Here is a 25,895-nt window from a genome sequence, read left to right as displayed (position 1 = left end):
GTGGCTGAGGGCAGGAAAACCTGAAACCAGTGACTAAGGGATCCCAAAACATTCAGAGAAGGGGTGGAAAAGCCAACTTGACCTCCACGAGGAAGCAGTCCCTTCAACTCTTTGCTCTCTGGCTATCCCACAGATCAGAGGCAGCAGACGTTCAGACGTATAGATATTTATTGGTTTCAGTGAATTATACAAATGGATTGACCTGCTATCGATGCCAATAGAACTTTATTGGAATATGGAATGTAAACAGATGTTTCAAATAGAAACATTGCAACCTTATAAAAAATTAACTATTTCGACAATGCCGCAGAAGGAAATTCTGTGTTTAGGTGCTGGTGGGAAAACACTATCTCCAGCTTGTAGGTTTGAGCATCACCAGAACCACTTGATGAAACCACACACAGAACAAGTAGAGGAGGCAACTGTGAATTGTGGGGCTATAAAGCCATCCAGGGATCTGATGAAAGAACCCGCGAGACAAACCCCCCACCCCCCGCGACAGGATCGGCACCCCAGAGTTCAACAAGTGGCTGACTTCGTTAGAACACTACATGGGATCCCAAGTCCCGGATCAGTAGTTGCACAGCCCCCTCCCCGACAGACCACGCCGCTGTTTGCTGATCCTTCCCCACCCCATGCTCTCCTCCCAGGCCCCTGCTCCGCTCCCCTGTCCTGCGGCGCTGGATTGAACCGCTCCAGAGCTGCGCTCCGGCACAAGTCTGCGTCTGGCACGAATTCTCATGGGAGCCACGTCATGAGGTACGTGGTTGCACACCTATCACAAGAAGTCTTGCAGTTCTGACTCTCCTGAGCTCGGTGGGAAAGTCTGGATAGTCCCTCCCCTCTCCTGCCACAAAAGCAGCCCTCACATTCACAAGTTTCCAAAGCAGGTCTATTGAGCTTCTCCTCAGAGGGAGCCTTTGTCAAACACACCTAGAGGGGGGAATCTCACCTTTCCCCTGCAACTCAAATCAGTGCCTTATTTTTAATGCTCCAGCCCAATCCCGAGGTGCTGCTGGGTTTGTGAGCTATGTTTTCCTCGAACATCCCCCCACCCCCCAACGCCCTGGCATTTGCAATTAAAACTGGGATTCAAAGGCCAAATTCAAGCCCAGAGTGAGCAGTAGGACTTGGAGCTCAAAGCAGAGTTGCACCTGCTGACCCCCAGCCTGAATTTGGTTCACCCAGAGTCTACAAGTCAGAAAGGCATGTTAAGAAAGAGGCATGCTAAGGACTGATGGTGGAACGGCCAATTTGTCCCCACCAGCACAGTGGGGAAGGCTGGACAGAGAAGGAAGAGAAGGATCCATAGAGATGTGAACCAGAATCAGTTGTGTTGAGCCCTGGGGATATCACTACATGTTTAACTCTTGCAAGACCATTTGCCCAGGGCTTTGGTACCACAGGGTTAGAGTTACATTAACCACAACCACCAGAGAGGAACTGAGGTTTATGACCCCCCCCAAAGGTTAGATTTCTGCCGAGTATAAAGGGGAGGGAAAGGGGGGGGTCCTTGGTTCATTTCCCTTCACTGTGTGACCGAAGGTTTTGCTTTTATTTGTAAACATCTTGAGTTACCCGTCGTTTTCCAGTCTTCATCGTGCTGTTGTCAGGCCACTGGAGAGCACAGCATTTTCCGAGCTGGGCTGGGACTGCTCCTTCACCACTGGATCTGCAGGAGACAGACCAGGGAGGAAGAGGAAACAGCATTTAATGAAGAGGAAGCTCCACCCCGGCAAACCCTTTCAGAGAAACCGCCTCAAAACTCACAGACCTGTTAAGTCTATGGCAGGATGGGGAGCCAAAAACTTCCCCAAGACCCTCTCTCCATCCCAGCTGGCCCCACTGTTGCACAGACTCACAGAAATAGGGGTGCTCCATCGCCTCCTTGGCCGTCAGCCTCTGTTGATGGTCATATCGCAGGAGCTTGTCCAGGAGGTCTAGGACTTCAGGGCTGACGAGGTGTCTGTTCTCACTGTGGATGAAGTTCTCCCAGCGCTTCCGAGAATGCCTGCAAAGGGACCTGTTGTTACTACCCAGCTCTGATCAGCACAGCAGAACCACTCTGCACTTTTGGGAAGAAACAGCTACGGCAGAGACAGCCTCCATTTCTTTCTTGCAGAAGCTACTGCTTAGCAAGCATTTGCCAAAGAGAGGAAAGCCCTCTTATTTAGCCCTCCCCTCTGTACACGTGACTGAATGGATGTCCAGAGTCTGAGAAAGGCAATGTAGTGCAGAGCCTCTTCTGTCTACAGGAAGTAGACACTTACACAGACCCTCGGGCCCAGAAGTGCTCTGGCTTGCCAGCCAGCTTCACGCAGGCTGTCCTCACTATCCATCCCATCTGCCTCTGGTCCTTTTAGGAAACATCATCAGAGATTTTGAGCTCCTCAACCCACACTCAACTCCAGTGTTCACATCTCCATTTCTAGGATGTCAACAAGCAAGAAAAGCAGGGGAAAGCTCGTGGGTCACGGAAGAGGCAAAAAGAAAGAGCCTGCCTTTCAGTGACCTGCTAGGAGGCCAGCGAGCAGCACTGTGATACAGAAGATCAAAGCAGGCCTTGGATAAGAGTCCTTCAGATGGAAATTCAGTTCATCTCTCTCTGGGTTACAAGGAAAGAAAAGGCTGCATTTCACTTGTCCACTTACTGGCCCAGGATATCATTGAAGTGCGGGTCCAGTTCTATGTGGTACTTCTTGAGATACCCATACAGCTCATCTGTGCCCAGGACCTTTGCGATGCGAACCAGCTGGAACAAAAGGTAGGTTGAGAGAGAGCAAAAGAGTAAACCATCGCAGCTTGAACAAGGAACAAATTCTGCTGAAGCAACTGCTATTAAACTTGTGTCTTCTTTCTGGTTTGAAGTCTACAAATAGGACTAGCTACTGTCCTGCAGAGACAGAGCTGCCCAAATTGTAACAGCTCTTCTTTGGGAAGCCTCACAGAGAGAATGTCTTCCTTGAACATTGCTTTTGCAACACGCACAGAAAACTGTGTCCTACATAAGGCAGTGCTGCTCAAGCCCAGATGGCTCAAGTAGGCATGCAGCAACATCCTCCCAGTCTGGTGCTCCCATTCCCAGAATCTACCCTCTGTACACATGCAGATGAGCTGGTGACAGATGCCTCTTTAGATAAACCAGGTACCAAAGTCCTTACCTGATCGTAATTGTCCTGTCCATGGAAGAAAGGCTCCTTTCGGAAGATCATGCTTGCCAGCATACAGCCTAAACTCCACATGTCTAAGCTGTAGTCATACATCTGAGAGGAAAACGGAGAAGCCATCACAAGAGAAAGGCATGCTCCCCACGGCCTGGCTCCCCAACAACAGCAGACAACTTCAGGCCTTTCACTTCACAGCAAGCCTCTTTCCAACCCAGGCAATGCCCTGACAGGCAAAACCAGACAACCCAACAGTGGCCAAAGTGCAAGCACAAGCAGTATCACTGGCTTGCAAGGAGGAGGCAGACTCTTACTTGGTAGTCCACAAGGAGCTCCGGTCCTTTGAAGTACCTAGAGGCCACACGGACATTGTATTCCTGAGCTGGATGGTAGAATTCTGCCAGACCCCAGTCTATGAGCCGCAGCTGAACATGTGATAAAGAGACACAGAGTCAGGAGCCTCAGTACGAGCAAGTTAGGCAAAGCTGTGTCTGCCAAAGCCTCTCAATCCCATGCTGCAAGCATGGAGGCCGGGGCGGTGGCAGGGAGGCACTCTGAGGACAGGAGATGCTCTCAGCAGTGCTCTTCCCTTCCCCTTGTCACCACGCGGTGCTGACAGGACAGACCCCAGCTTAGAGAGCTCCTCTGCCTCCCACATCCAAACACCACCACCACTGCTGGGTGACTGGCTCCGTCCCAGTGCCACAAGCCACAGCAGGCAGGACGCTGCATGCTAGGGAACAGGCAAAGCCCAGCTGTTTTGTCCCGCTGTTAAGAGGGGCCAGGCCAAAGGCAGTGTTGATTTTAACTGGGGGCTGGCAGCAGGAAAGGAGATGGGAGATGGCACACCACATCTTGCAAGGCAGACTGTCTCCTCCGTGGCCACAGAGATACAGGACCAGTTGCATTACTGAAGGACAACAGATCTAGTAAGAGATTCCCCCTCCTTACAAACCTCAGCTGGTAACCGCTGCTGATTCACACAGTGAGATCCTGTGGACCAGCAACTCATTTGCTGCTGGAAATCCCAAGTCCCTCCAGACGTACACACAACGCCCAGAGAGGCACAGGCACCACAGCAGGGAGGGGAGCTCCCTGTGCTGCCCACTCCCATGGCAGTAAGCCTGGTGCAAACATTTCCTTTTATCTAAGAAGCAGGTGCCAGAAGTAAGGGGGGGGCAGGCTGCACTACAAAAGGAGCTCATCTAATCCTAGATAAAGTTACCCACATGTGCTTCATACAAGGCCACTATTCCTCCATCTACAGTCTCTGCACCCCACCACTACACCTCCCCAGGCAGATTAACAGACCAGATCTGTTCCCCTCAGCAAAGACACGCAGCATGGCTGGCTGGGGAAGAGAGCAACCTTCAAGCCACGGCCTCCAACTGTAGTGCTCCCCAGCGGGATTCTGGCCACCTCCTGACATGGATGTAAATGGATGGGAGCAGATAAAAAAGGTTGAGGGGTAAGCACAGCTGGGCTGGCTATGAGTACAGAGGCAGCAGTGTTGAGCTCCACTGGAAAAGCCCTGCTCGTAAGCCCTGGTGCCATCATACCTTTTTCTGCTGGTGGTCTATCATGACGTTGTGGGGTTTGACATCCCTGTGCATGATGCCCATGCTGTGACAGTAATCCAGGGCCTGGCAGACATACACAGAGATTAGATACGGCCATGCAGCCACAGCACAGCATTAACAATTTAAGACAGTTCTTGTCAAGGAGCAAAACTGTCCAGTCCATGAAGAAGGAGGAACTGGCATTTTCAGTTCTTACACTGCACATGGCAAGCTGGCAATGAAACAGTGCTGATCTCCTGTCCTACAGCATTCCTGGACCCATATTGCCTGGTGTGGTCTAGGGAGAGCACAATCCTGAGTGGTGTCCCACCTGGAAGCAGGCCCAGAGCTCCAGCCTGGGCAGCCCCTGTGCTTCCTAGGGCACAAGAGAAGAACTCTTCTTCCCAGAAGAGGACAATTCTTATGTGCATACAGTTTTATAGCCTTCTAGTGAAGCTTTCCATTGGTGCCCCAAAAAACACTTAAGCTAGATAATCACCTCTACCCTGCTCATTTAAGCCAGAACTCACAAAAAGGCAGGTGATGGCACACAAGGAAAACTGACACTGCTCTTAAAGTCTGAAGGCATGAAAGCACAAAAGCTCTTCAGTTCCATGACCTTGCACCACGCACTCCTCCCATGCAGCTGTTCCTTCAAGCAAGGAGTTTAGAATGTTTTGTTGACCACAGGGGGAAGGAAGACCCATCCATTAGGTGCACTGAAACCTCCAGAGCCACAGGAAGAGGGCACAGCCTGCAGTCATTCAATATGCAAGACATACTGCCAGGGAGTAACGCTGTCCTTGTGTCCCTGCCACAGCAGGAAGCAACGGCTTCATCTCAGCAAGGCCACAAAGAATATACTTGCAATGTGTTGTGGCCTCACAACGAACAGGACAGTTAGAGCCCTGGAATCTGCAGCACTGGAGATCCTCTACAGGTTGGACAAAGTACTTTCCTCTCAGTGCTTGTACTGGCTCTGTCTGGGAGGGAGCAGCCTGTCCTCACTGCAACCCACCCAGTGCTAGAGACACAGGAAGGGGAAGGCCTGCCCCACCTGGCCACCAGCAGTCACAAATGCTTCACAGGGAAAGAACAATCCCCAGGGAATCAGACACTTCAGAGGTGGCTCACGATCCCCAGTTTGGCTCTAATGCCTGATAGCAACAAGCCAGGCAATCAGATCACTTCCAAAACCTTCTCTGGATATAAAATATGGATTCTGTGATTCTGCGCTGGATACAAGAGAGGTAAGTGCTTAATAGTAGTGTCCCAGTAACTTGGCTACTGCCTTTCTCATTCCTGGCTTCTGTGTCAGCTGTCATATGCAATGCCACTCACCTTCAGCAGCTCATACATATAAAACCGAATATCAAAGTCTGTCAGGATCTGGTACAGTTGCTGAAATAGATTTTGGGAGGGAGAAAAAAAAAAAAAAGAGAGAAATAAAATTAAATACTCCAGATTTGTATTAGTGTCATTTCCTGCACCCCACCTGCCTCCAATAAGCAACACTTTCCATGTCCCAGTCAACACTGCCATTCCCAAGGGCCATCCTGGGCTCAGATCTGCCAGGGTTACACAGTAGGAAATCCAGAAAGGAGGCAAGAGCTTCCATGAAAAGCCACTGGGATCATTCAGACCTGTCATAATTTCTTTCCAGCAGGAGACTGCCAAGTTGTCTGTCTGAGGAGACAATGAGGCGAAACAACCAAGATCCAGGGTGCGCCTCAACCTCCACTGGGCCACCAACGCAGTCACTAACAGCTACATCTTCCTGCTGCTGCCACACCAGGTCACAGCTGATCCCTGGATTTGCCTTTTGCTCTGTATCCAACCTTGGCAGCTGTGTCAACCTGGCCCCGTCAGGCTGTGCTCTTGTCTGGTGAAAGCAAGGAGACACTGGGGCACTGAGAGGGGAGCTGGGCCAGGAAGGACATCCATGGGAGAGCAGTAGGACTGGGCCCCTCTGTCCTTTCTAACAAACAAGGATCATCTCACGTTCAGTGAAATCGCCGCCTGAATCAGCATCAGAGCTGACTGCCCATCAAGGGCACCACCTGGCAGCTCCGGGAGAAATCTCACAGCAAGGGATTGAAATTCACATTCCAAGAGAGCTGTTCTGTCCCTGGATCCTCTCCAGGCGCAAGGCAAGATCCTCCTGATCCTGTCGTGCTTAGGGTCAAATTCAAACTAACCCAGCATCCTCAGTACGGCTCTTGGCAGCACGCAAGTGTCACTTACACACGCTGAGCTTAAATGGCCCCCAGAGTGCAAGCTTATTTTATTCTCATGAGCTGGGATGATCCTAGTGCCTGTGAGCAACCCAATGAAGCACACAAGCAAGGAGCAGAACCAACATCACAACAAACTATAGCAGGGCACCATTCCCTGACTCGGCTACACGTGGCCCAGTGAGGCACAACAGAGGGCCAAGCTCTGCCAGCAGGGTTCAGCTTCACCTGGCAGCATCAATGCACCTGAGGAAGGCTGCTGCAGGTAGCATCCCTCTTTACAAGTTACAGCTTATGGTGGCTGAAGGACAGATGTCTCATTTCACATTTGAAACCAATTAGGGAAAGACCTCTAATTTCACTGATGCTTACTGACTTGGTTGCATGGCTCTGCAGCACGGCTGCGTTTTAAGGCAAATGAATGTGGGTAGCTGGAGCACTCCCAGATGACAAGTAACACAACAGGTCTGCAGAGAAGCTGCATGCAACTAGCTGCCTTTCTCACACAGCACAATATACATTTATTCTAGCTCCAAATATTACTCCCATGATTGCAGAACAGGCAGGTTTAGGATGGACCCCGCCAGGTAATTTCAGACAACACAGTCAGACCTACAGAAGTATCATGTCAGCATCCTGTCTATACCAGCATGTCAGAATAGCCAAACCTGCTGGGATACAGCTTGCACTGATGGCTTGGAATTGCCTGTAGCCGTGGCTCAGTCTGGCAGTGATTGCTGAGTATGGCTCTCACCAGTACTGCTGACTCCAGAAGTCAGCACAGAGACAGGTAGATCAGAAGCAGCTAGCCCAAAATGAGAAGAGGTCCCTCCCACCAGGATCAGCCTGTGGGGCTCCCAGCTCCAGGGAGACCAGGATGCTGGGGCAGAAGGGACAACAGAAGGATGATGACTCTGCATGCTCTCCATCTGCTTCATGTAGAGACACCTAACACAAATGTTCTCATCTACTCTGTGCTTCCTGCTTGGCACTTTAGAGCAAAGGAAGACAGCCTTGGAATCTCTGTGCAGGTGTCCCCAGCCCCCGTGCAGCAGCAGCTTTGCAGTCTGTCAGCCAGCTGCAGCCTGAAGAGCCCCCCAAATAGAGCAGCTCACACAAGTACGGCTAGAACAACCCGCATGCCCCACATGGGTTACAAAGAAGCCCTGAACATAAGCAGCCATCCTGCATGCCCTGGGGGACACGCCTGCATTCCCAAGACAAGTTATTCCTGCTCTACGCCGATCAAGTAGGACAAAAGCATCAATACTTCCAGTCTTGGACTTGCACAGCTACAAGCACAGACAGCCTTGAACAGTCAGGATCTTTCTTAGAAGCCTAGAAATGATCCGCAGCAAAATCATCCACTTGTTTCTAATGCAACAGTCAGAGCCGAGTACTGCTACTTCTGCCATGGCCATTTTGCCTTGGCAGCTGCGGAAGAGCTTTCAGCCCAGCTCTCAGCACGTGCTCTAAGCCTGGCATTTCTCAGTCAGCCCCTGATGGCCACAATCTCAAGTCATTATTTAACGCTCTATCTCACAAACACATTTCAGTTATTGAAGGGGATCTCTGGCACCAAAGTTTTCCTCTAAGGACACTACAGAATGGTGTAATGGCATTTAGACTGGGATACAAAAAGTGACCTCCAGCAAGATGTGCTGCTGCCTTTATGACCTGTTTCATCTCAAGTCATATATTAAAAAGTTTAAGAACGAACAACACATCAAGTTAAAAACTTCCTCAATCTGCCTTACTGAGAGTTCCTGAGTCACGAGGAGAAGGAAAGGGGCACATTCCCAACATACACAGTGCAGCAGCAGACCAGCCGATGCCAACAAAGCCCAGACAGACCAAGCCTATTTAATTAGCCCCGAAGGTCAGCACAAAGAACTCCTCTCCTGGCTGCTAACTTGGAGGTAACGCTCATCTCCCTGCCCAGAGCTGTCAGGGCAGATGCTCCTGCAAGTGACTGCTGTTCTAACCTATCTAACAAGTCTCTGATGAGATGAAGGAGCACTAAGAACACCGCCGGAATGGCTGCAGCTCTCGCTGCGCACGGTGAGATTCGCCTTGTCTGACAAACTCCAGGGAAATGAAAACAACACGTGCTGCCCCGCAGCATGCAGGCCTGCAGCGCAGACAGCCTCTAGGCAGTCGCAAGGTCTGTCCTTCCCACCAGCACCAACCCAGAGTCCCTTTCCAGGCATTTGCTGCATCTGGTGAAGCCGCGCTCTAGAATATGCATGTCTTCATAACGCTAGCGCAGACAGGAGCAAAAAAGCACTGTCCTATAACATGAAACAGAGGAGATTTCTTAGCACTGGAGGAAGAGGTGATGCCTAGCTTTCTAATGGTAACTGCTCAATTAATTTTCCACCACTGACAATAACTTGAAGATTCACAAGATTCAAAATAGGTGTGTTTGCTAATGGTGTATTCCTTTCGTGTATCATCTTGACCCTGCCAGCCAGAAGCATTTCAGCAGCCCATGCACATGTAGCTGCACTCAGACAGAAGGACTTCCAGCTTTGGAAAGGAGTGATGCCACTTGGAGCTTCCTAGAAACCAGGATGTGCTTCAGCCTTGGGCAAGCAGAGAGCTGCCAGGACTGCTCAGCCCCTTGCTACCAAGTTCACTGCAGCAGGAGACCTGCTCCAGCCTCAGCCACCTCATGGTTCTCAGGCCTGAAAGATTCTAGCACAAACTGCTGTAATCTGCTCCACCAACTGCACTGCTGTAAACGGAGCATCACAGTATGGGCACTCATCTGGGCTGAATATAGCACAGCAGTGATTAGTGAATTGAGAGGGGAGTTAGAAGTTCTATCCTGTTGAACTTACAGGAGGAGATTCAACACACAAAGCCCTCTACTGTTTCTCATATGCAGCCTATTTAAGAACTTCACGAGTTTCTCATTTATTTGAAGGAAAGAAGGTGAAGCTGACACAGGGAACAGACCCAAACTCCCCTCACAGCTCTTGAGCAGTATCTGACAACCCAAGAACTGAGCAACTTCAACAGAAATGGGAAGCCTCCCCCCTCCACACCCAGGCAGACTCACCTTAAAATCCGTGTTATTGATGTACTCAAACACCAGAGCAGGGGTCTTTGACTGCAAGATTAAGAGAAAGAGCGTGTCATGGTTTAAAACACAGCACTGCCCCAACACCCCCAGTCAGATAATGCACCAGACAAGGCAAAAAGGTGTCAGCAGGGGCTGAAGTCTCACAGTCAGCAGCAGGAAGATGGTCAGCCAGGACTGCCAACAAACACTACAGAGCATCATTTCCTCTCCATGGCTGCTAGCAAGCTGGGAATCACAGCCTTCCGCCAGCTGCTGCTCAGAGCAAACTTCCTGCAAATGGGGTCATTGTGGCAGTGCAGACAGAGGATGTGACCTGTGGTCACTAGACAGGACAGCAAGCAGGATGAGAAGTGCTTAATTGCCCAGCAAAACGTTTATGTTCCAGGTATCAGAAGCTGGAAGGCTGAGGTTTCTGCTTTCTTATAGCAAATTTGGAGGGTACAAAATTTCTCTCTGGTCAGCCAAGGGAAATTCCCAGGTGTGTAGAACAGCCTGGGGACCATGGAGAGACACAAGAACCTCATCTGGTGCAATATCAACCAAAAGGAAGGCAAGCCCACCACCCACACCACACCACAGGCACCTACCACTGGATCCTTGACAGTGTCAATGAGATTAATGATGTTGGTGCCACCACGCAGATTCTCCAGAATCTTAACCTCACGTTTTATCTTCTTTTTCTTCACTGGCTTAAATAGACAAAAGCAATTAGAAGTGAGAGTCCTTTCAGACATTCACACTGACTTGTTCTGCCAATATTCTGACTGTACCCCACAACTTCCCCTCCTCCTGCTCTCCCTATGGAACATTTTTAACTTCAAAAGGAAGACAGACACCTCGAACGAGCGAGGATTTCCCTTTTTTAAGTACAAGTTTCCTACCCATCAGGGGAAGTCAAGCCATTCAAGACAAACATCACTGTGACTCCAGTAACTGTGGTTCAGAGCACAGTGGACTGCACATGGCAGTTGTGTGTTATGCGTTCAGAGACAGTGGACAAACAAGGGCAGACTTCATACCTGATGTATGAAGTCTTTAACACGAAACATTCATGTTTTTAATTCTTATTGCCAAGTGCACTTCTCTGAAGTACTTTAATGCACTGAAGCGACAACACGAGGCTTTCCAACACCACAATCTCCAGTAAGCTCAGACACTGCTGGGCCTCGCTCTGTGAAAGCGTGTTTCACAGCCACCCTGAGAGCAGGGACCCAGCTGCAAGGCATGCCATTGCATCTGTGCATTGTGATGATTCTCAAAGCATACAGACATTTTAAACAGTTTTTGACTCCTACTCAAGCCCATGCAGCCCCAGGAATTCCCTTTGCAAAGTAAGCGTTTCTCTGGACATCACGGTGCACGGAGTGACAAAGAACAGCTGCTCCCAAGGCTGGGAGGGCTTTCACACTCTGCTGATCCAGCGGTTCGTTTCAACGCAAAGGAATGACCATTTCTGTAACCCATCCACTCCCAAGACAACTTGAGCTGTGCCTGCTTGAAAGGAAAGGTAGCTTGCAGCAGCTTCCAAGTGAGACTTTATTTAAGCCCTGGCCAGAGACCAGGATGGGCATCGCTGGCTGCACACCGCTGCTGGCTCCAGCAGTCCTCATTCCCTGCAAAGCTCCTCCTGCACCTCTGCTACCCTAACAGAAAGCCACAGAGACATCTTAGAAAGATGACTAAACTTCTTGCACTGGGAAACTCTCTATTCCAGTCACTCAGCTTTCTGAAGCGTTCACCATCCAGCATGGTGGCCATTCAGCAAGGAGGGCAGTAAGGAGAGGTCAGAGTCACCTTACCCAAGTGACAAGAAGTCAGCACCTTCACAGTGACCTTCTGTCCAAGGCACGAGGAGCCCTGAGAACTCAGCAGCCTCCCCCCTGCTGCAGCCTCCCACACTCTGGTGGTGGCTGCAGAGCGGTGTGGCAGCTCACGTCCACTTTAGACAGCCCTTGGTTTCAGACCACTAAAAGGAACGTACGTGGGAGAAGGAACCAAAGCTTTTTATACAGTCAGAAAATGTGGCATTTATGTAAGTGGCAAAATATGCTGTCTGTCGAGGCTCTCCAGGTAGCTGCAGCCTTCAGATTCAAATCCTCCTCTCCTCCTCCAAGTTGAAAGGCAGGAGCTAGGCCTTCCAGCCAAAAGATGAGAATCTCAGTCCAAAGCAAAGTGCCAAAAATAACACCTATGCTATGTACAGGGAGCGTCAGCACCTCATAAAGCCGCTGTGGAAAATGGCAGCAAGGCCACGCAGCTGCCAGTGCTGGAGCAATGCACAGCAGGTTCTGCTGGGGAGGGGGCAAGGAAACAGCGCAGGGCAATCCTGAGACACAGCCAGCCTAAGGCCAGACAGACACGGGAAGCCTGAGCAGGGCTGGAAGGCAGCAGGAATGAGGGCTTTGTCTCTGAACCTGAGCTGGAGATGCTTCATTACAGACTAATTTCATCGACGTCAGCGTGGCGACAGACACCACCCTTACATCGCCCACATCTACTGATCTTACCAGAAGGCCAAGGTGGAATTAGAGGACATAATTCAGTTATTTGCTCGTCCAGCAAAGACAGATGCACACACAAGCTGTTTTCCAAAGACCTTCACAGAGGGAGCAGCCTGGCTGCCAGCACGCTCCTGCACGCATCCCTCAGAGCCGCTCCGCTGTGCCATCGGCCAAGGGAACCCACTGCCTGCTTTGAAAGACCTTCTCCGTTGCACTGCAGTTATTTCAAGGGCCTTCTGCATCAGTTACATAGGGACAACATCCCTCAGAGATTTCCATTCCTCCTTCCATAGCAACCACCACTCCTCTCAGGAAAGAAGACATCTTCTCCCCAGCCTACCACTTCTGTGCGCTTCCACCTTTTTCAGGGCTGGAGGACTGCAGCAGCAGCTTGGTCTGGGCTGCTGCACATGGCTGAACTGCTTTACCCAGCTGTGAGCTCCACTGCCCGCAGGGCCATCAGCTTTCAACCACTACAGAAATAGGGATGTGGGAGGGAGAGATGCCACGGGGCGAAGAAGTGTTGCCTCAGAGAAACAGTTACTGCCTCGAAGTTTCCCTTGCAGACAATGCAAGGGAGCAGAGGACTCCCCATTTTGGATTTGCAGGAGAAAGCGGTGGTGATTGCTGCCTCCCCAGCACAGCTTTCTCCCCACAAACCTACCCAGCAACATGCCATCCTCTACCCACATCACTGCAGCCATAACCACAAGCACCATCTGCCACCCAGGCACTCTACTGGAGCTCCATTTTCCCACAATAACCAATTCCAAGCCTGGGCTCTTGCACTATCCAACCTGGCAACACAAAGACTTTGGTGCAAACCACTCCAGCACACTGCTGCTGCCATCCCATCCCCATCCTGCAGCGCTGCCAAAAACCCAGGCCCTCAGCAACATATCCTCCAAGCACAGGATTAAGCCTGGGTTGCTACAACTGTCTCTCGGAGTCACTCGATCCGTCTCTCCAAGGGTGTTGACTCCAAACACACACGGATTAAATGCGAAGCTCTTATGGCCTCCAACCATCTGCTTCTCCCAGCAGGAAAAGCTCCTAAAACAGCACCCCTTGCAGTCAGAGTATTTGAACGGTGCTGATTTAAGGCTGTTTGATATGAACAGCAGTGTTCCGTGCAGCTTATGCCCTGCATGGCTCAATCACATCCTGGGAGAGGTATTTCCCATGGAGCCACCCGGGTACCATTACCTGAGTTTGAGCAGCCTGTGTTTGGGACACAGCACTATAGAAAGATACAGACTCCAACTCCATCTGCTCTCCCATGGTAGAGGCATGTCAAAGCTTCCCTATGAGCTGGGATTACCTAGTGACCAATATGAGTCAATCCTTGTGAGAGAGGCTCTAAGCAAACCCCAGTGCTCTGTGCTAGCACCTATGTCCATGAAATTCATAGGAATTCAACAGTTGCATTCAGTTGGGATTGGCCAGCCAGGGGGAGGGGGAGAAGGCTGACAGACAGCAGGATTGCATAAGGCTCGTTTCCATAGGAAACCAGGCTAAAAGACATGTCTCATTTTAACCATGTCTACACTGGGTGGGGTTTAACTGCTCCAACTGCAGCAGCACCCTCAGAACAACCTGACTGCCTAGCACAATTTCCTAGTTTCCCAGGAAATTGCTTTCTTTCTCAGCCAAGCTGGAAGTCAGATGGCTGCAGACAGTGGGGACATACAGCCTGTGGCTGCCCAGTGCCTCAGCAGGCAGAGCAGAGGGACATGGTGACCTGCAGCCAGCAGGATGCTCCTGCTGGACCCCACACCCGCCCTGCCCCCAGCCAGGCACCCTCTGCAGGAGGATTCCCACTCTCCCAACCATGTGGTTGCTTCAACCTGCTGAAAGTTAGCTAGGGCAGGACAGGCAGTGGTGGGGGTGGGCTCAGGGTGCAGGAGGGAAATGGCACGGGGTAAGCTGTGCTCTGCAGACAGGTAAGTGCAGAAGAAAAACCCGCTCTGTAACAGAGACCAGATCCTGGGTCACATTCTGGGAGTATAAGCAAGCAAGGAGTTTAGCTGCAGCAAACATCAGCTGGGAGAACTAGTGTTGCTTGCTAAAATAAACCTTTAGATTCAATACTGCAACCATCACTTCCTGCGTTGAACAAATAGATGTGTGCCTGGCTAATCAACTGTTGGTTTGTTTCTGCAGCAAGTGGAGCACACATCTATCATTCTTCAGCTGCAGCCATCTCCACCAAGCTGGGGACCTGGCGCTTGAATTCAAGCAAAATGAGGACATTTTTTAAACCAAGTTCCACGGTTAGCAAGAAAAGCAGTAATCAGGAAGACATGTGAGATCCAAGTTAAATTGAAAGCATTCATTTCCCGTTAGTGAAAAGCAGACAGTGCATGTGTCCTGCAAGCTGAGAAGCATCCATGCTGCTCTGCAGGAGTCACAGAAGGTGCTCTGAAAAGAACTAGCCTTAGCACAGCAGGGAAGAAGGATTAGCAGACAAAAGATATGGATCCATGAAAAACAAGAGTCATTTATCCCACCACCCAATAACAAAAAAAGCTCTACACATTGCCCACCAAACCTGAATAGCCCAGAATCACCACAGCACTGCAATGAAGCAGCAGGCAGGTCTCTGCACACAGAGCCCAGGACCAGCAGTACCCTTAGACAGGCTTTAAACGTTTGAATGGAGGCTCCAGAAGCTCATTTGTTCCTAGCAAGTACTGAAAAGATCACAATAACCAGCCTATAAAGCCCCATGCCAATTGCTCAATAGGAAAATTGCTTTTGGAGCAGGACTGCTTATTTTGTCAGACATCAGCTGGGAAACCAAATAATCATTTTCAAAAGAGCGATGAAAATGAAGGAGCCCACTTGTGTTAATACTCTGTGAGATGTTTGCATTTCACAACTCCAGTACCAGAATTTAAACTTTCCTCTCCCGAGCTGCTCATCAATTTTACAAGAGGCAAAAACAAACAATAAACAGACCCACCCTGAAACTACTACAGCACTTTTGCTTTTGGATTCAAGTTTAGGGAGAACACATCAGCAAGGATTTTGAGGATGCCTTTCCTCCCACAAAGCGCATCCCTGGAACAGCCCTCTAGGGCTCACCCTCCTCCTCACAGGAGCTGCTGTTCTGCTGCTCACCAGCTCCTTGTGTCCAAACACAGCTGTGGGAGTTACCAGTACTGCTCCAGGGGGTCCCAGCTCCAGACAGGGCTGGGCTCATGCTACTGACTGTGCCAAGCTTGGTGTGGGCAGCTGGCGTTGGGAACAGCAGAGCTGAGTGCTGCTCTCTTGCAAAAAGGCTCATTTCAGTCCTGCCAGAGGAGGAAGTGGGCCGGGAAGAGTTGATTCAGTGAGTACAAATGCAGAAGAAGTGAGAGGCACAGAGAGCTCCCAGGAGCAGGATTGGAGCAGCGATGGAAGGGCAGTGATGCAAGCAAAAGCTCCAGCCCTGAGGGTCAATCATTGCCCTGTGCAATCCTTTCTGCACGCAGCACAGCAGGCCTTTCAGCCCCCACCCAGAGCACACCAATATACAAGGGCTCTGAAGCTTCCAGAGATAGCAGAAAAATCAGCAGAACCAAAGGGCTATCTCCTTCAGATGGCTCTCCAGCTGCCAGAGCAGCAATTTGAGCTCAGCACAAAAGGATGCTGCTGCAGCCCCAGGTGTGAGTGGTGGCTCTGGAGGCTCACAGAGCACAGAACAGGGAAGAAAAACAAACAAAGCAGAATGCATCTGTGAAACTGCAGACATGGTTGAAAGTTCCAGTTTGTGGACTCAGCACGGGGGGACTAAAGCCACCAAAGGGAAAGGGGCTTTTCCTGCACTGCCTCCAATCCCTCTCCTTGTAATTATGCCCTTTCCCTCGCCTGTTTTACCTTTTCTGATAGCAGCCAACTATGGAGACAAATGCGTAGTTGGGCTTACTGGGTCTCAGGCAAATGAGCTGTACGTAAACACATACGTGTGTGCAGCGAGTGGAACAACCCCTGTACAGAGCTGGCAGTGTGGATGTCATCATCCCCACCCTGGAAACACACTCACTGCAAGGGAATGGCTGTAAAGGGCCAGCTCCAGGTGACTTAACAACAGCATTCCCACCACAGCCACCCACAGTACAGAGCTCACAGAAAACAAAGATGTCTTAAGCTTCCTTCATACATGCAGAGGAATGCCAGGTGCCAACAACCCAGAAGCCAAATATGAGCATCAAATCAATACGAGCAAGACACAAAAGCACACACACCCCCTCTTCCTGGCTCGGTGCTCCCCTAAGCGCCCAGAAGCGTGCCCACAGCTGCACCATGGTCAGCCAGATCAAAAAGCCCACAGGAGCCCACTGCACCAGCTGCAGAGCACGGGGCACAGCTGCAGGCTGCCTCCATGCCCTATGGCTGTGAGGGGCACACAGCTGTGTATGGCACTGAGTGCTCTGTGCCGTGCCAAGATGACTCTACTGCTGCAGAATCTTTACTCTCTGAACGGGCCGAAAAGCTGAGCAGTTGCCCTCTGCCTTGCTTTTGGAGGATGCTGTCAGGGCATCTGTGGGGTACATCAGGGCTGCTGTCTGCTGCTTAGCAAGCACTGTCATACACAGCACAACCTGACATCCAGCAGCAGCAGGAGAAGGAATCTGTTGGCTCTGTTTGCTTTTTTCTTAAAGAGCTACAGAAGTTTCCTGGAAATAAGTGGCACTAAGAACATCCCATTCTCAAAGCGAGGCACTCGACCCAAGAAATGGTAACATTACAGTCATCTGTATGATCTTAATGGTGCTCCTTTGCTGATGTATGCTATTACCACAACCGGGGGCATGATCACAACCCGTTTTCCTATAGGATTCCACCTGGACCTGCACTTCAGGTAGCAGCACATGAAGGCAATGCCAGGGAAACGGGGCACCGTGCTTGATGCAAGACCAAGAGGCCTGGGGCACTGTGATACCTATCAAAGCCATCAGCTCCCCAGCCTTGTCCAAGGCTGAATATGTCACAGGGCACTTGAATAAACACAGCAATTAGCCTCCAGTAGAGGAAGAGCAGCTCATCTTGTTCGCACAGCACCATGCTGGGACCCACGCTTTAGTCTCAGCTTCGTTGAGGCTAAGGGACTTGCCCAAAGTCACACAGGAAATCTGTGGCTCACTTCTGCATCTGAGAAAGGGTGGTAAAATTTCCTGACCTCTCTGGAGGAAGGTACAAGATGTTCAGGTACAACAACTGAAGAAGGGGAGCAAAAAGGCCTCATGTTAGCTGGAGCTCATTAAGAACCAGTCGCTTCACAAAGCAAGGCTGGGAAGATAGCAGTCACTTCAGATGAGGCACAGACGCTAAGAGCACCCTTAACACATAACAGAAATTGTTCTCTCCATGAGCCTTAAATAGCAAAGAACAACTATGCTGAACAGCCATGTCCACCAGCAACACTTTCTCCCCTTGTCTCACCCCTCCTGGAGCCCAGAACCTTGTAATTTGGTTGCATTTCCCACCTCAGAGAACCCAGCCGGAATTACAAGCAGCAGACACGCCCAGCCTATTTGCTAAGACCGAAGATACATGTAATTACATTTGCAATTAAGTTTTAGTCTCACTACAGGAAACCAGAGGCACTTTCCACAGATCACAGTGATGTTATTGCCACACTTTGCAAGTTTTCATAACCTATACAACAGTGCTCTGCAACTCACTTCTCACTGACCCACTTTCCACTAAGAAAGTTCATCTATTTATCTGGACTTTCTGCTTTCCCTTGCTCACTCGCCGGAATGCTGCCTGCATGCTAATAGAAGTGGGGGGAGCCAGGGAACTAGTGGCAACACCATCAACTCCAGATCAGGGCCAAGCTCGTCCCCTGCTTGCGGAGCAGGAGCATGGTGGCAACACATTCAGGCCGCAGGGAGAAGCAGCACCCAGCCACCCTCAGATGACTCTGGCTGGCTGACTCACAGCTCTGTGCTGATGGGCTCCCTGGGGATGACAGAGTTTGGCAGCACTGCTCCAGGGGAGGCTGCTAAGAAGGAACGAGGAATATTTCTGATGACTTTCCCTGCAGCCTCTCTGCCTCATGGTGCCTCTTTTCGTGCAGAGCAAGGCCTGGACTCTCAACATACCACACCCAAAGAGACAACCAGGGGCTCCACAGCAGCATGAAGTGCAGTTTTCCCACATAACTATGAGCCATCTTGCCATCAAGTCCAGCTCTGCACTGGCTACTCTCTCAGAGCAGAAACCTCATGAAAACGAAAACAAACACATAAAGCACCCAAAGCAGAGGAGGCTCCCCGCAGCACACCAGAAGAGTTCAGCAAGAACATGTGAGCCTTGCCATGAGGCTCAGCTCTGGGGCTGTCCCTGAGGGCTCAACTGAACAATACCTCAGCTGCTACCAAGGCAGGGCTGCCATTCAGTCCTCCCAGAAGCAGTCAGGATGGGAGATCACTCCTTGCCTAGGAGCTGCATACAGCAGGGCAAGCTCCCTTGGAAGCTGAGAAAGATCCCAAGGAAGCAGGAACTGCAAGTGAGTGTGGAAGCAGGGAAGCCATCACAAAGCCAACCAGCGAGCCATGCTATCAGAGTGCAGCAGCAAACACCTCAGGGCTTCAGCCCTGCAGACCCTTGTCCCAGGAATCTGCCAGCCTCGCTGGCTGCAGAGGCAGGTTGAGCTCAGACCCCCCTGCAATGTTGCAGATCAGCACATGCCTGAATCCTTCATACATCCTGACCAGAAACTGGTTCCACGTGCTCCTGGCAAAAAAGTGACACATGCTGCTGGTCCAACAAATGACAGCCACAAATGTGAGCCAAGCCAAAACCAAAAGCACCTCAACTGTAACCTTCGGGGCTTTTTTTGTTTCTTTTTTAAACACCTCCCATCTCAGATCATTGATACAGACTGCTGCTAGGATGGCTACCACAGTTCTCTGTGACTCCACTATTCCACAGTAAGGTTTGTCTTACAGCAGATAACTCCACACCATCCTAACCCACAACCTGATACAGCTGCAGAAAGGTCCCCACAGCCCAACCCACGGGGATGAACACACCAGAAAACACCCCACTGATCCCACTGAGCAACAAATGGTCTGTGTTCATCCCCTCAGATTTTCACGGTATTTCTGGCCTCTCCAAGGTGACATTTCCCCCATGTAACAGATCCTCTGCAACATTGAATACAAACTTTTACGTGCTTCATGAGCACCTCAGGGTCAGACTGTGAGGAGTGTGCGGCCGGGCTGTGAAGCGGCTGCGCGCCAGCTGTCTGCAGGCTGACAGAAGGATTCCCCTGCAGGCTCCGCATTCCTGTTGGCATGGCCTTCTTGGGCTGTTTGCAACAGGCACGGCCAGCCACCAGTTGCCCAATGCAGGCAGCACACAGCGCTGTAACAACACCAGAGCTCTGCACGTTCCTCCTCCAGGGGAGCCTTCAGCCAGGAGCAAACAGCGGGTGGGAGCTCCAAAACCCAAACCACCGTCCAGCGCCCAAACATCCATCACAATAAGATGAAACAGAGCCAAGAGGCCTCGGTGCTCCGGCCCTGCCCGGACACTCACCTTGAGGATCTTGACGACGACCCTCTCGTTGTTGGTGATGTTGATGGCCTCGAAGACCTCGCTGTACTTGCCGCGCCCCAGCTTGCGCACCAGCTGGTAGTCGTCCTGGTTGCTGCGGGCACGGAGAACACAGAGAGCAGGGCGGCTGAGGGCCTCCAGCCTTGCCCGGGGCCGCCCCTCCCGGCCCGTCCCGCCGCTTCCCCCGCCCCCCCCCCCGCTCCCCACAGAGGGACCCCGGGGCGCGACCCCTTCCCGGGGCTTCACGTGGGCCGCGGAGGGCCGGCGGCCGGGGCAGGGGACCCCGCGGGGCGCTTTACCCCCAGCTCGGGACGTGCGCTTCGTAGTCCCAGTACTCGCGGCTCCTCAGGCTGTTCACCTCGGCGTACACCCGCGCCCGGCTGCCGGCGGCCGGGCCGGGCATGGCGGCGCCGGGCGGCGGCTGCAGGAGGAGGAGGAGGGCGCGGGGCCGGCGCGGGAGGCCGGCGAGGCGGGGCGCGGCGCGCAGGAGGGCGGCGGCGGGCGGCGGCAGGGCCAGGCCGGGCGGGGCGGGGCCGGCCCGGGGCGGCGGGCGCGGAGCTGAGCCGAGGCCGGGGCCCGGTGCCGGCGGCTGCAGCCTGGGCCGGCCCCGAGCGCCGCGCAGCCGACCCGGAAACGGCGCCGCGCGTCCGCGCCGCCGCCGCCGCGAGAGGCGTCCGCCACGGCGCCCCCCGGCGGCGCGGAGGTCCGCCTGCCGCGCCCCCGCCGCCGGGCGGCTGACGTCACGCCCGGCCCGGCCCGTCACCCGCGGGGATCGCGGCGGAGCCGCCTGTGAGCGCCGAGGGCGGTCGAGACGGCCGTCTGCCGAGGGAATCCCGCACGGCGCCGCGCTCAGCCCGGCCCCGAGCCAAACCGCAGCCCCGAGCACCGCTGGGCCGCGGAGCCGCTTGCAGAGTTGGAGCGGTGACTAACGATGGAAATCTGCCTGTGCGCTCCTGCGTGCGCGTCGGCGCGTACGCGCTGGGGAGCAAAGCTAACGCGGTGTCAGTGCCGCGAGCGCACGCCCGGCCGAGGGCAGGAGCGGAGCCTCCGGGGCTTTGCACTGCTGCCGTTGGGGCGTGCTGCCGTGGTGCGGGCTCACGCAGCACCGGGCGCGGTGCATTTCCCCTGCTTGGGTCGGTAAAAACTTCCACTCTGCAAAATGAGTGGGAACGAGAGAAACCCGTGGGCGCCAGCAAGCAGAGAAACAATCGAAACCGATCAACGGCCGTCGGAAGCTCCGCGAGCCGTCCCGCCCTCTCCTCCCTCCGCTGCCCCCCGTGCGGCCGTTGCCAGGACGCGCCATGGCGGAGCAGGAGCTGGCCGCGCTGCCCCTGCCGCAGCTCCGGGACCGCCTGGAGCAGAAGCGGTACCGGCTGGGGCCGGGCTGGGGGCGGCGGGGCGAGGGGATGCACGGGGTGGTAACTGGAGCCGGGCAGGGGCTGGGGCTGGGACGGGACAAGAACAGGGAGAGGGGCAGAGGCAGGGAGAGGGGCAGAGAAGGACCGGGACAGAGATAAGACAGGGGTAAGGACACGGATGGGACAAGGGCAGGGACAGAGAAGGCTGCGGGGCGACCTCATTGCAGCCTATCAATACCTGAAGGGAACCTACACCCAGGAGGGGAGTAAACTCTTCAAAAGGGCTGACAATAGCAGGACTAGGGGAAATGGATCCAAGTTGAAGGAGGGAAGATTTAGGTTGGATGTTAGGGGGAAGTTCTTTACAAGGAGAGTGGTTGGGCCCTGGAACGGGCTGCCCAGGGAGGTTGTGGATGCCCCGTCCTTGGACGTGTTCAAGGCCAGGTTGGACGGGGTCCTGGGCAACCTGATCTAAATGTGGATGTTTGGTGGCCCTGCTAGGCAGGGGGGTTGGAACTACATGATCCTTGAGGTCCCTTCCAACCCGGGTGATTCTGTGATTCTGTGTGATTCTGTGACAGGATCGTGGGCAGGACGAGGACGGGGGCAGAACAGGAGGACAGGGGCAGGACGGAGACAGGAATTGGACAGGAGCAGGAATAGGACAGAGGCAGGAGCAGGGATGGGGGCAGGACACAGAGGCCAAGCCACCCCTGGCCACCTGAGGATCCCCCCTCCTGCAGGCCCCTGGCCCAGGTTCTGGCAGCCCCTTGTGTCCAGGTTGGAACAGGGGCAGCTCTGAGGGTCTTTTCTGTGTCCTGGCTCTTGGAAGGGAGACCTGCAGCCTCCCTCATTTGGCGGGATCTGCTTTGCATTAGATTGTTCTCCTTTGCCCACTGCGCCTGTCACAGTACACATCCATCACTTTGCAGCCATGCCAATGACTTGCTGAAAGCCAAGGTGGAGTTGTTTCAGAACCAGTACCACAAGATGCAGCTGAGCAGCGCGGACCTCCCACAGCACAGCTCCCCACCAGAGCTGGTACCCATACTGGTATGGAGTGGGGCAGATTGGGAAGAGTGACTTAACCCCAATCCCAACTTGAAAACAGGTGTGCTGGGCCTCTAGGTGTAGGTGTGGGCTCACTCACCCTTCTGCATGCCAGGCTGAGTGATTTGAAGGAGAAACTGAACACACAGGGGGGATGATGCCGGGATGCTTTGATTGTCCTCATCCCAGCTCATCCAGACCTTTGTGCATCCACACCCAGATCCCTCTTGCCAAGTGCACGTTGTTCCTCTGCTATCTAAACACTAACTTTCTTTGGGAATACATGAAAATGCAGCAGCGGTTGGCCAGTGCTGGTTTGGCATCTGCGTTGTTGCTCAATTGTTGCAGACACGTGGCAGGTCCAGATCCAGGCTGCGCAGTTCATCGGCCTACTTTGGAGCCCTGACAGTGGAGCAGAAATGTGAGCTGGCTGAGCGGGAGCTGCTGGACGTGAAAAGTGACATTCAGAAGATGGAGGAGGATTCGGAGGAGACCTTGCATGACCTCGAGGTACAGCTCTTAGGATAGCGAGGCATCCTGCAGCACTGTGGATTTTCACACCTCTTTGACTGTGATGTGACTTCGTTACTACAGGCAGTCATACAAGAAGCAGATGCTTGGTGGGCTGATGTTAAGAAAGTTGTCAATGACTTTGAGGAAGACATTGTCAAAACCATCTCCAACGAGAAAGGGAGCATCACAGCTTCTGAGAAGCTGTTGAGATACCTGGAGGAGAAGAACCACCAGAGGGTCAGTGCAGCATGGCAGAAGTTGAGCCTGGTCCATCTGAAAATTCAGGTTCCCATACCCCTACATCAGCTGCCTCATATTCTCAGACTATCTTAGCAACTAACCCTGTGAGCACAGGTGAGGCAGAGCAGTGGTGTGAGGGCTGCAGTGCAGGTGGAACAAAGGGAAAGCGCTCAGTAAAGCATGGGGCCTGGTGCTCTGCCTCCTCCCAGGCCCTGCTGTCACTCTCTAATCTGTTCTTTTTTCTTCAGGATCTGATGAGACAGAAGCTGCGCTTAGAAAGCAATTTTCTCAGGAGCTACAAGAAGAAGCTGCAGCAGCAGCTCAGGCAGGTGCGTGCTGCCTGGACACCCAGTATGGGACATTTGTCTGACATTTCTCTTTAAGCCTCAGGTTTGCAGCCAGGCAGATAACCATGTGCTTTAAGTCTGCTTTCCCCATCAAGCAAAGCTCTTTTATTTGAGTCTCAGCTTCGGTCAGTACTCTGCAGCTCTGTTTCCCTGGGCTTGCAGAAGGAGCAGGTGGGAGACATGCTCCATGAGGTCCATGCAGAGCTGCTGCAGGTTAAGAAAGCACAGTATGAGGAGGAGATTGATGAGAAGAACAAGGAGCTGCAGCAGCTAAAGCTGGCCTTAGAGAAGATCCAGATCCTCAACTTCTGGAAGGTGAGTGAAGATCCCAGTGCTCCTACTTGTCCTTCCTGCTATTCCCCATGGTCACACATGAGCTGACCAGCAGCTCTTGCAGCCTTCCCTTCCTCAGTCCAAGTATGCCAGCGGCTCTGCAGGGACTGGAGATCTGCCGCTGCACCTGCTGCCAGTGTCCTGCTCTTGTGTTCCAGAAAAAGCTGCACAATGCCATGGAAACATCTGCAGTTCTGATGAAAGACATCTCCCAGAGGAAAGAGATGCTGGAGAAGATCGAAAGAAATACTACTCTTGTGAAGGAGGTAAGAGAACAATTTGGGAATCATGGAGACTTCACTTGAGAGGACTTTTTTTTAGGCCATAGCTATCTGCATGCCTTGGTGGGACTGAGAATAAGTCCTGGAGCTCCTGCTGCTGTGGGTGGGGATGGGCAGCTTTGCTCCTTTGTGGATTTTACCCCTCCAGGGTCCATCCACTGCCTTTTTGAAGTTCTCTTTCCTTGAGGTTTTCACCAGCAGTGTCCTTCCTAGTGAGAAGTAGCACAGATGTCACGGTATGGGGACATGGACGCTGGGCCACCTCTGGGCAGCTCCACTATGGGATGGAGGCATGGGTGGGTACATCGCATCGTGTCCCTCCTTTATCCTGCCCTGTCCTTGCCCTCTGTCACTTTTCCTCCTGCAGCAACAAGCCAAAGAGGAAAGACTCATTGGGTGGCTGCAGAAGCAGCTGTCAGACTACAGCACCCCTCCTGTGATGAATTACGTGCAGACAATGATTGCTGTTGCTGACCTGGAAAAGAGTATCAAGGCTTGGGAGAGGAAGGTGGCAATTGCTGAGGTGAGGGAGATGGGACCAGGAGTGGGCTGGGTGCTGTCTCCTGCTGTGCTGCTGCAGGCAGCGCTGGAGGCTCTTCCTGTTGCCTGCTCCCTACTCCCAGAACAGAGACTGAATTTTAACAGCTGAGCTTGGAGGTGAGGATGCAGCATGTAACTCGACAGGCTGCTCCATCAGGCTGGGCTCATGCTGGAACCTGAAGGGTGTGTAGGAAGGGGACACACAGTGCCCGGGACGTGTCTGGTTGCAGCACCCCAGCCAGCCGATGGCTCCCCAGTGCTGGTGCTTCTCATTGATGATCTCAAACATTTCTTCCTCATCTGTATCTTGACTGTTCCCTGGTAAGGAATGGCTCTATCTGGCCAAGAGCCAACAAACATGAGTTCATGACAAAGCTGCAAGAACAGTATCTTTGTCTCTGGCCCTGGCACAACTCCTGCAGCCTGGGAGGAGATGTGGAGATAAGAGACGAGCATTGTCAAAGCCCATGGGCTGCAGTGTGCATTGAGTGCAGGTGGGAACAGGGTGGGTGCAGGGGAATGCCATACAGCAGCTTTCTCCCCAGCACATCACTGCTGCCTGAACTCATTAAGATCTTCTCCATTCCCCCCTTGCAGATGACCTTGCAAAGCCACCACAGAGCATGGAACCAAGTCAAGATGTCTGGTAACCTGCACCTGCCTTGTGTGATGCTTCAGGGCAAGCAGTGGAAGCTGCAGGGGGAGCCGGCCTTGTGGGGAAAAGTGCTATCAAATGGGTAACTGTAGCACCCTGAGAGGTGCAGGGGGCTGAAACCACTTGTGCATGAAATGATAAATTAACCACAGCTCTGTTGTGAGTCTACCTCTTCAGTCAGTCCCAGCACAGCTTCCAAGTGCAGTTGCTCTTGGAGACAGGAAGCATCTCCTCACTGTGGGAGAAGTAAATCCCAAGTCGCCCATCCTTAGATGAGTTTGGGGATTCACTTTTCATGCTTGGGGTTGAAATCACCTTCCTGAAATACCACTGCTGCCTGTGTAGAGGTCTCTTCTCATTCTGTGAGTGGAGGCTGCAGCTCAGCTTGTGCCCTGACAATCTACTCCTGCCCTCTCAGTTGTGGCCAAGATCCCTGCTGCAGTGGGACACCAGGGCATGCAGGAATGGCCTATAGCACCTC

General features: G+C 52.7%; 2 protein-coding genes across 2 annotated transcripts; one reads left to right on the top strand and one right to left on the bottom strand.

The window, feature by feature from the left end:
* Positions 1-1,595: 1,595 nt before the first annotated feature.
* Positions 1,596-20,500, bottom strand: CSNK2A2 (casein kinase 2 alpha 2; the record flags this gene model as incomplete). The annotated part of the gene is made up of 11 exons (XM_079541681.1): positions 1,596-1,672; positions 1,863-2,011; positions 2,652-2,752; positions 3,162-3,263; positions 3,479-3,589; positions 4,724-4,807; positions 6,065-6,124; positions 10,022-10,072; positions 10,633-10,734; positions 20,080-20,191; positions 20,397-20,500. The coding sequence occupies 11 exons, from the start codon at positions 20,498-20,500 to the stop codon at positions 1,596-1,598; spliced, it is 1,053 nt and encodes a 350-aa protein (XP_079397807.1).
* A 528-nt stretch (positions 20,501-21,028) lies between these two features.
* Positions 21,029-25,500, top strand: CFAP263 (cilia and flagella associated protein 263; the record flags this gene model as incomplete). Its single annotated transcript, XM_079541324.1, has 10 exons — positions 21,029-21,184; positions 21,291-21,463; positions 22,388-22,508; positions 22,854-23,015; positions 23,100-23,255; positions 23,507-23,587; positions 23,768-23,920; positions 24,097-24,204; positions 24,587-24,742; positions 25,357-25,500. 10 exons carry the CDS (start codon positions 21,029-21,031, stop codon positions 25,498-25,500), a joined length of 1,410 nt encoding a protein of 469 aa, XP_079397450.1.
* Between the last annotated feature and the right edge of the window lie 395 nt (positions 25,501-25,895).

This window comes from Tetrao urogallus (assembly GCF_951394365.1).
Source record: "Tetrao urogallus genome assembly, chromosome: 12".
Classification (NCBI taxonomy): Eukaryota; Metazoa; Chordata; class Aves; order Galliformes; family Phasianidae; genus Tetrao; species Tetrao urogallus.
Note: the sequence above shows the minus strand (reverse complement) of the source record. Positions and strands in the feature narration are given on the sequence as shown.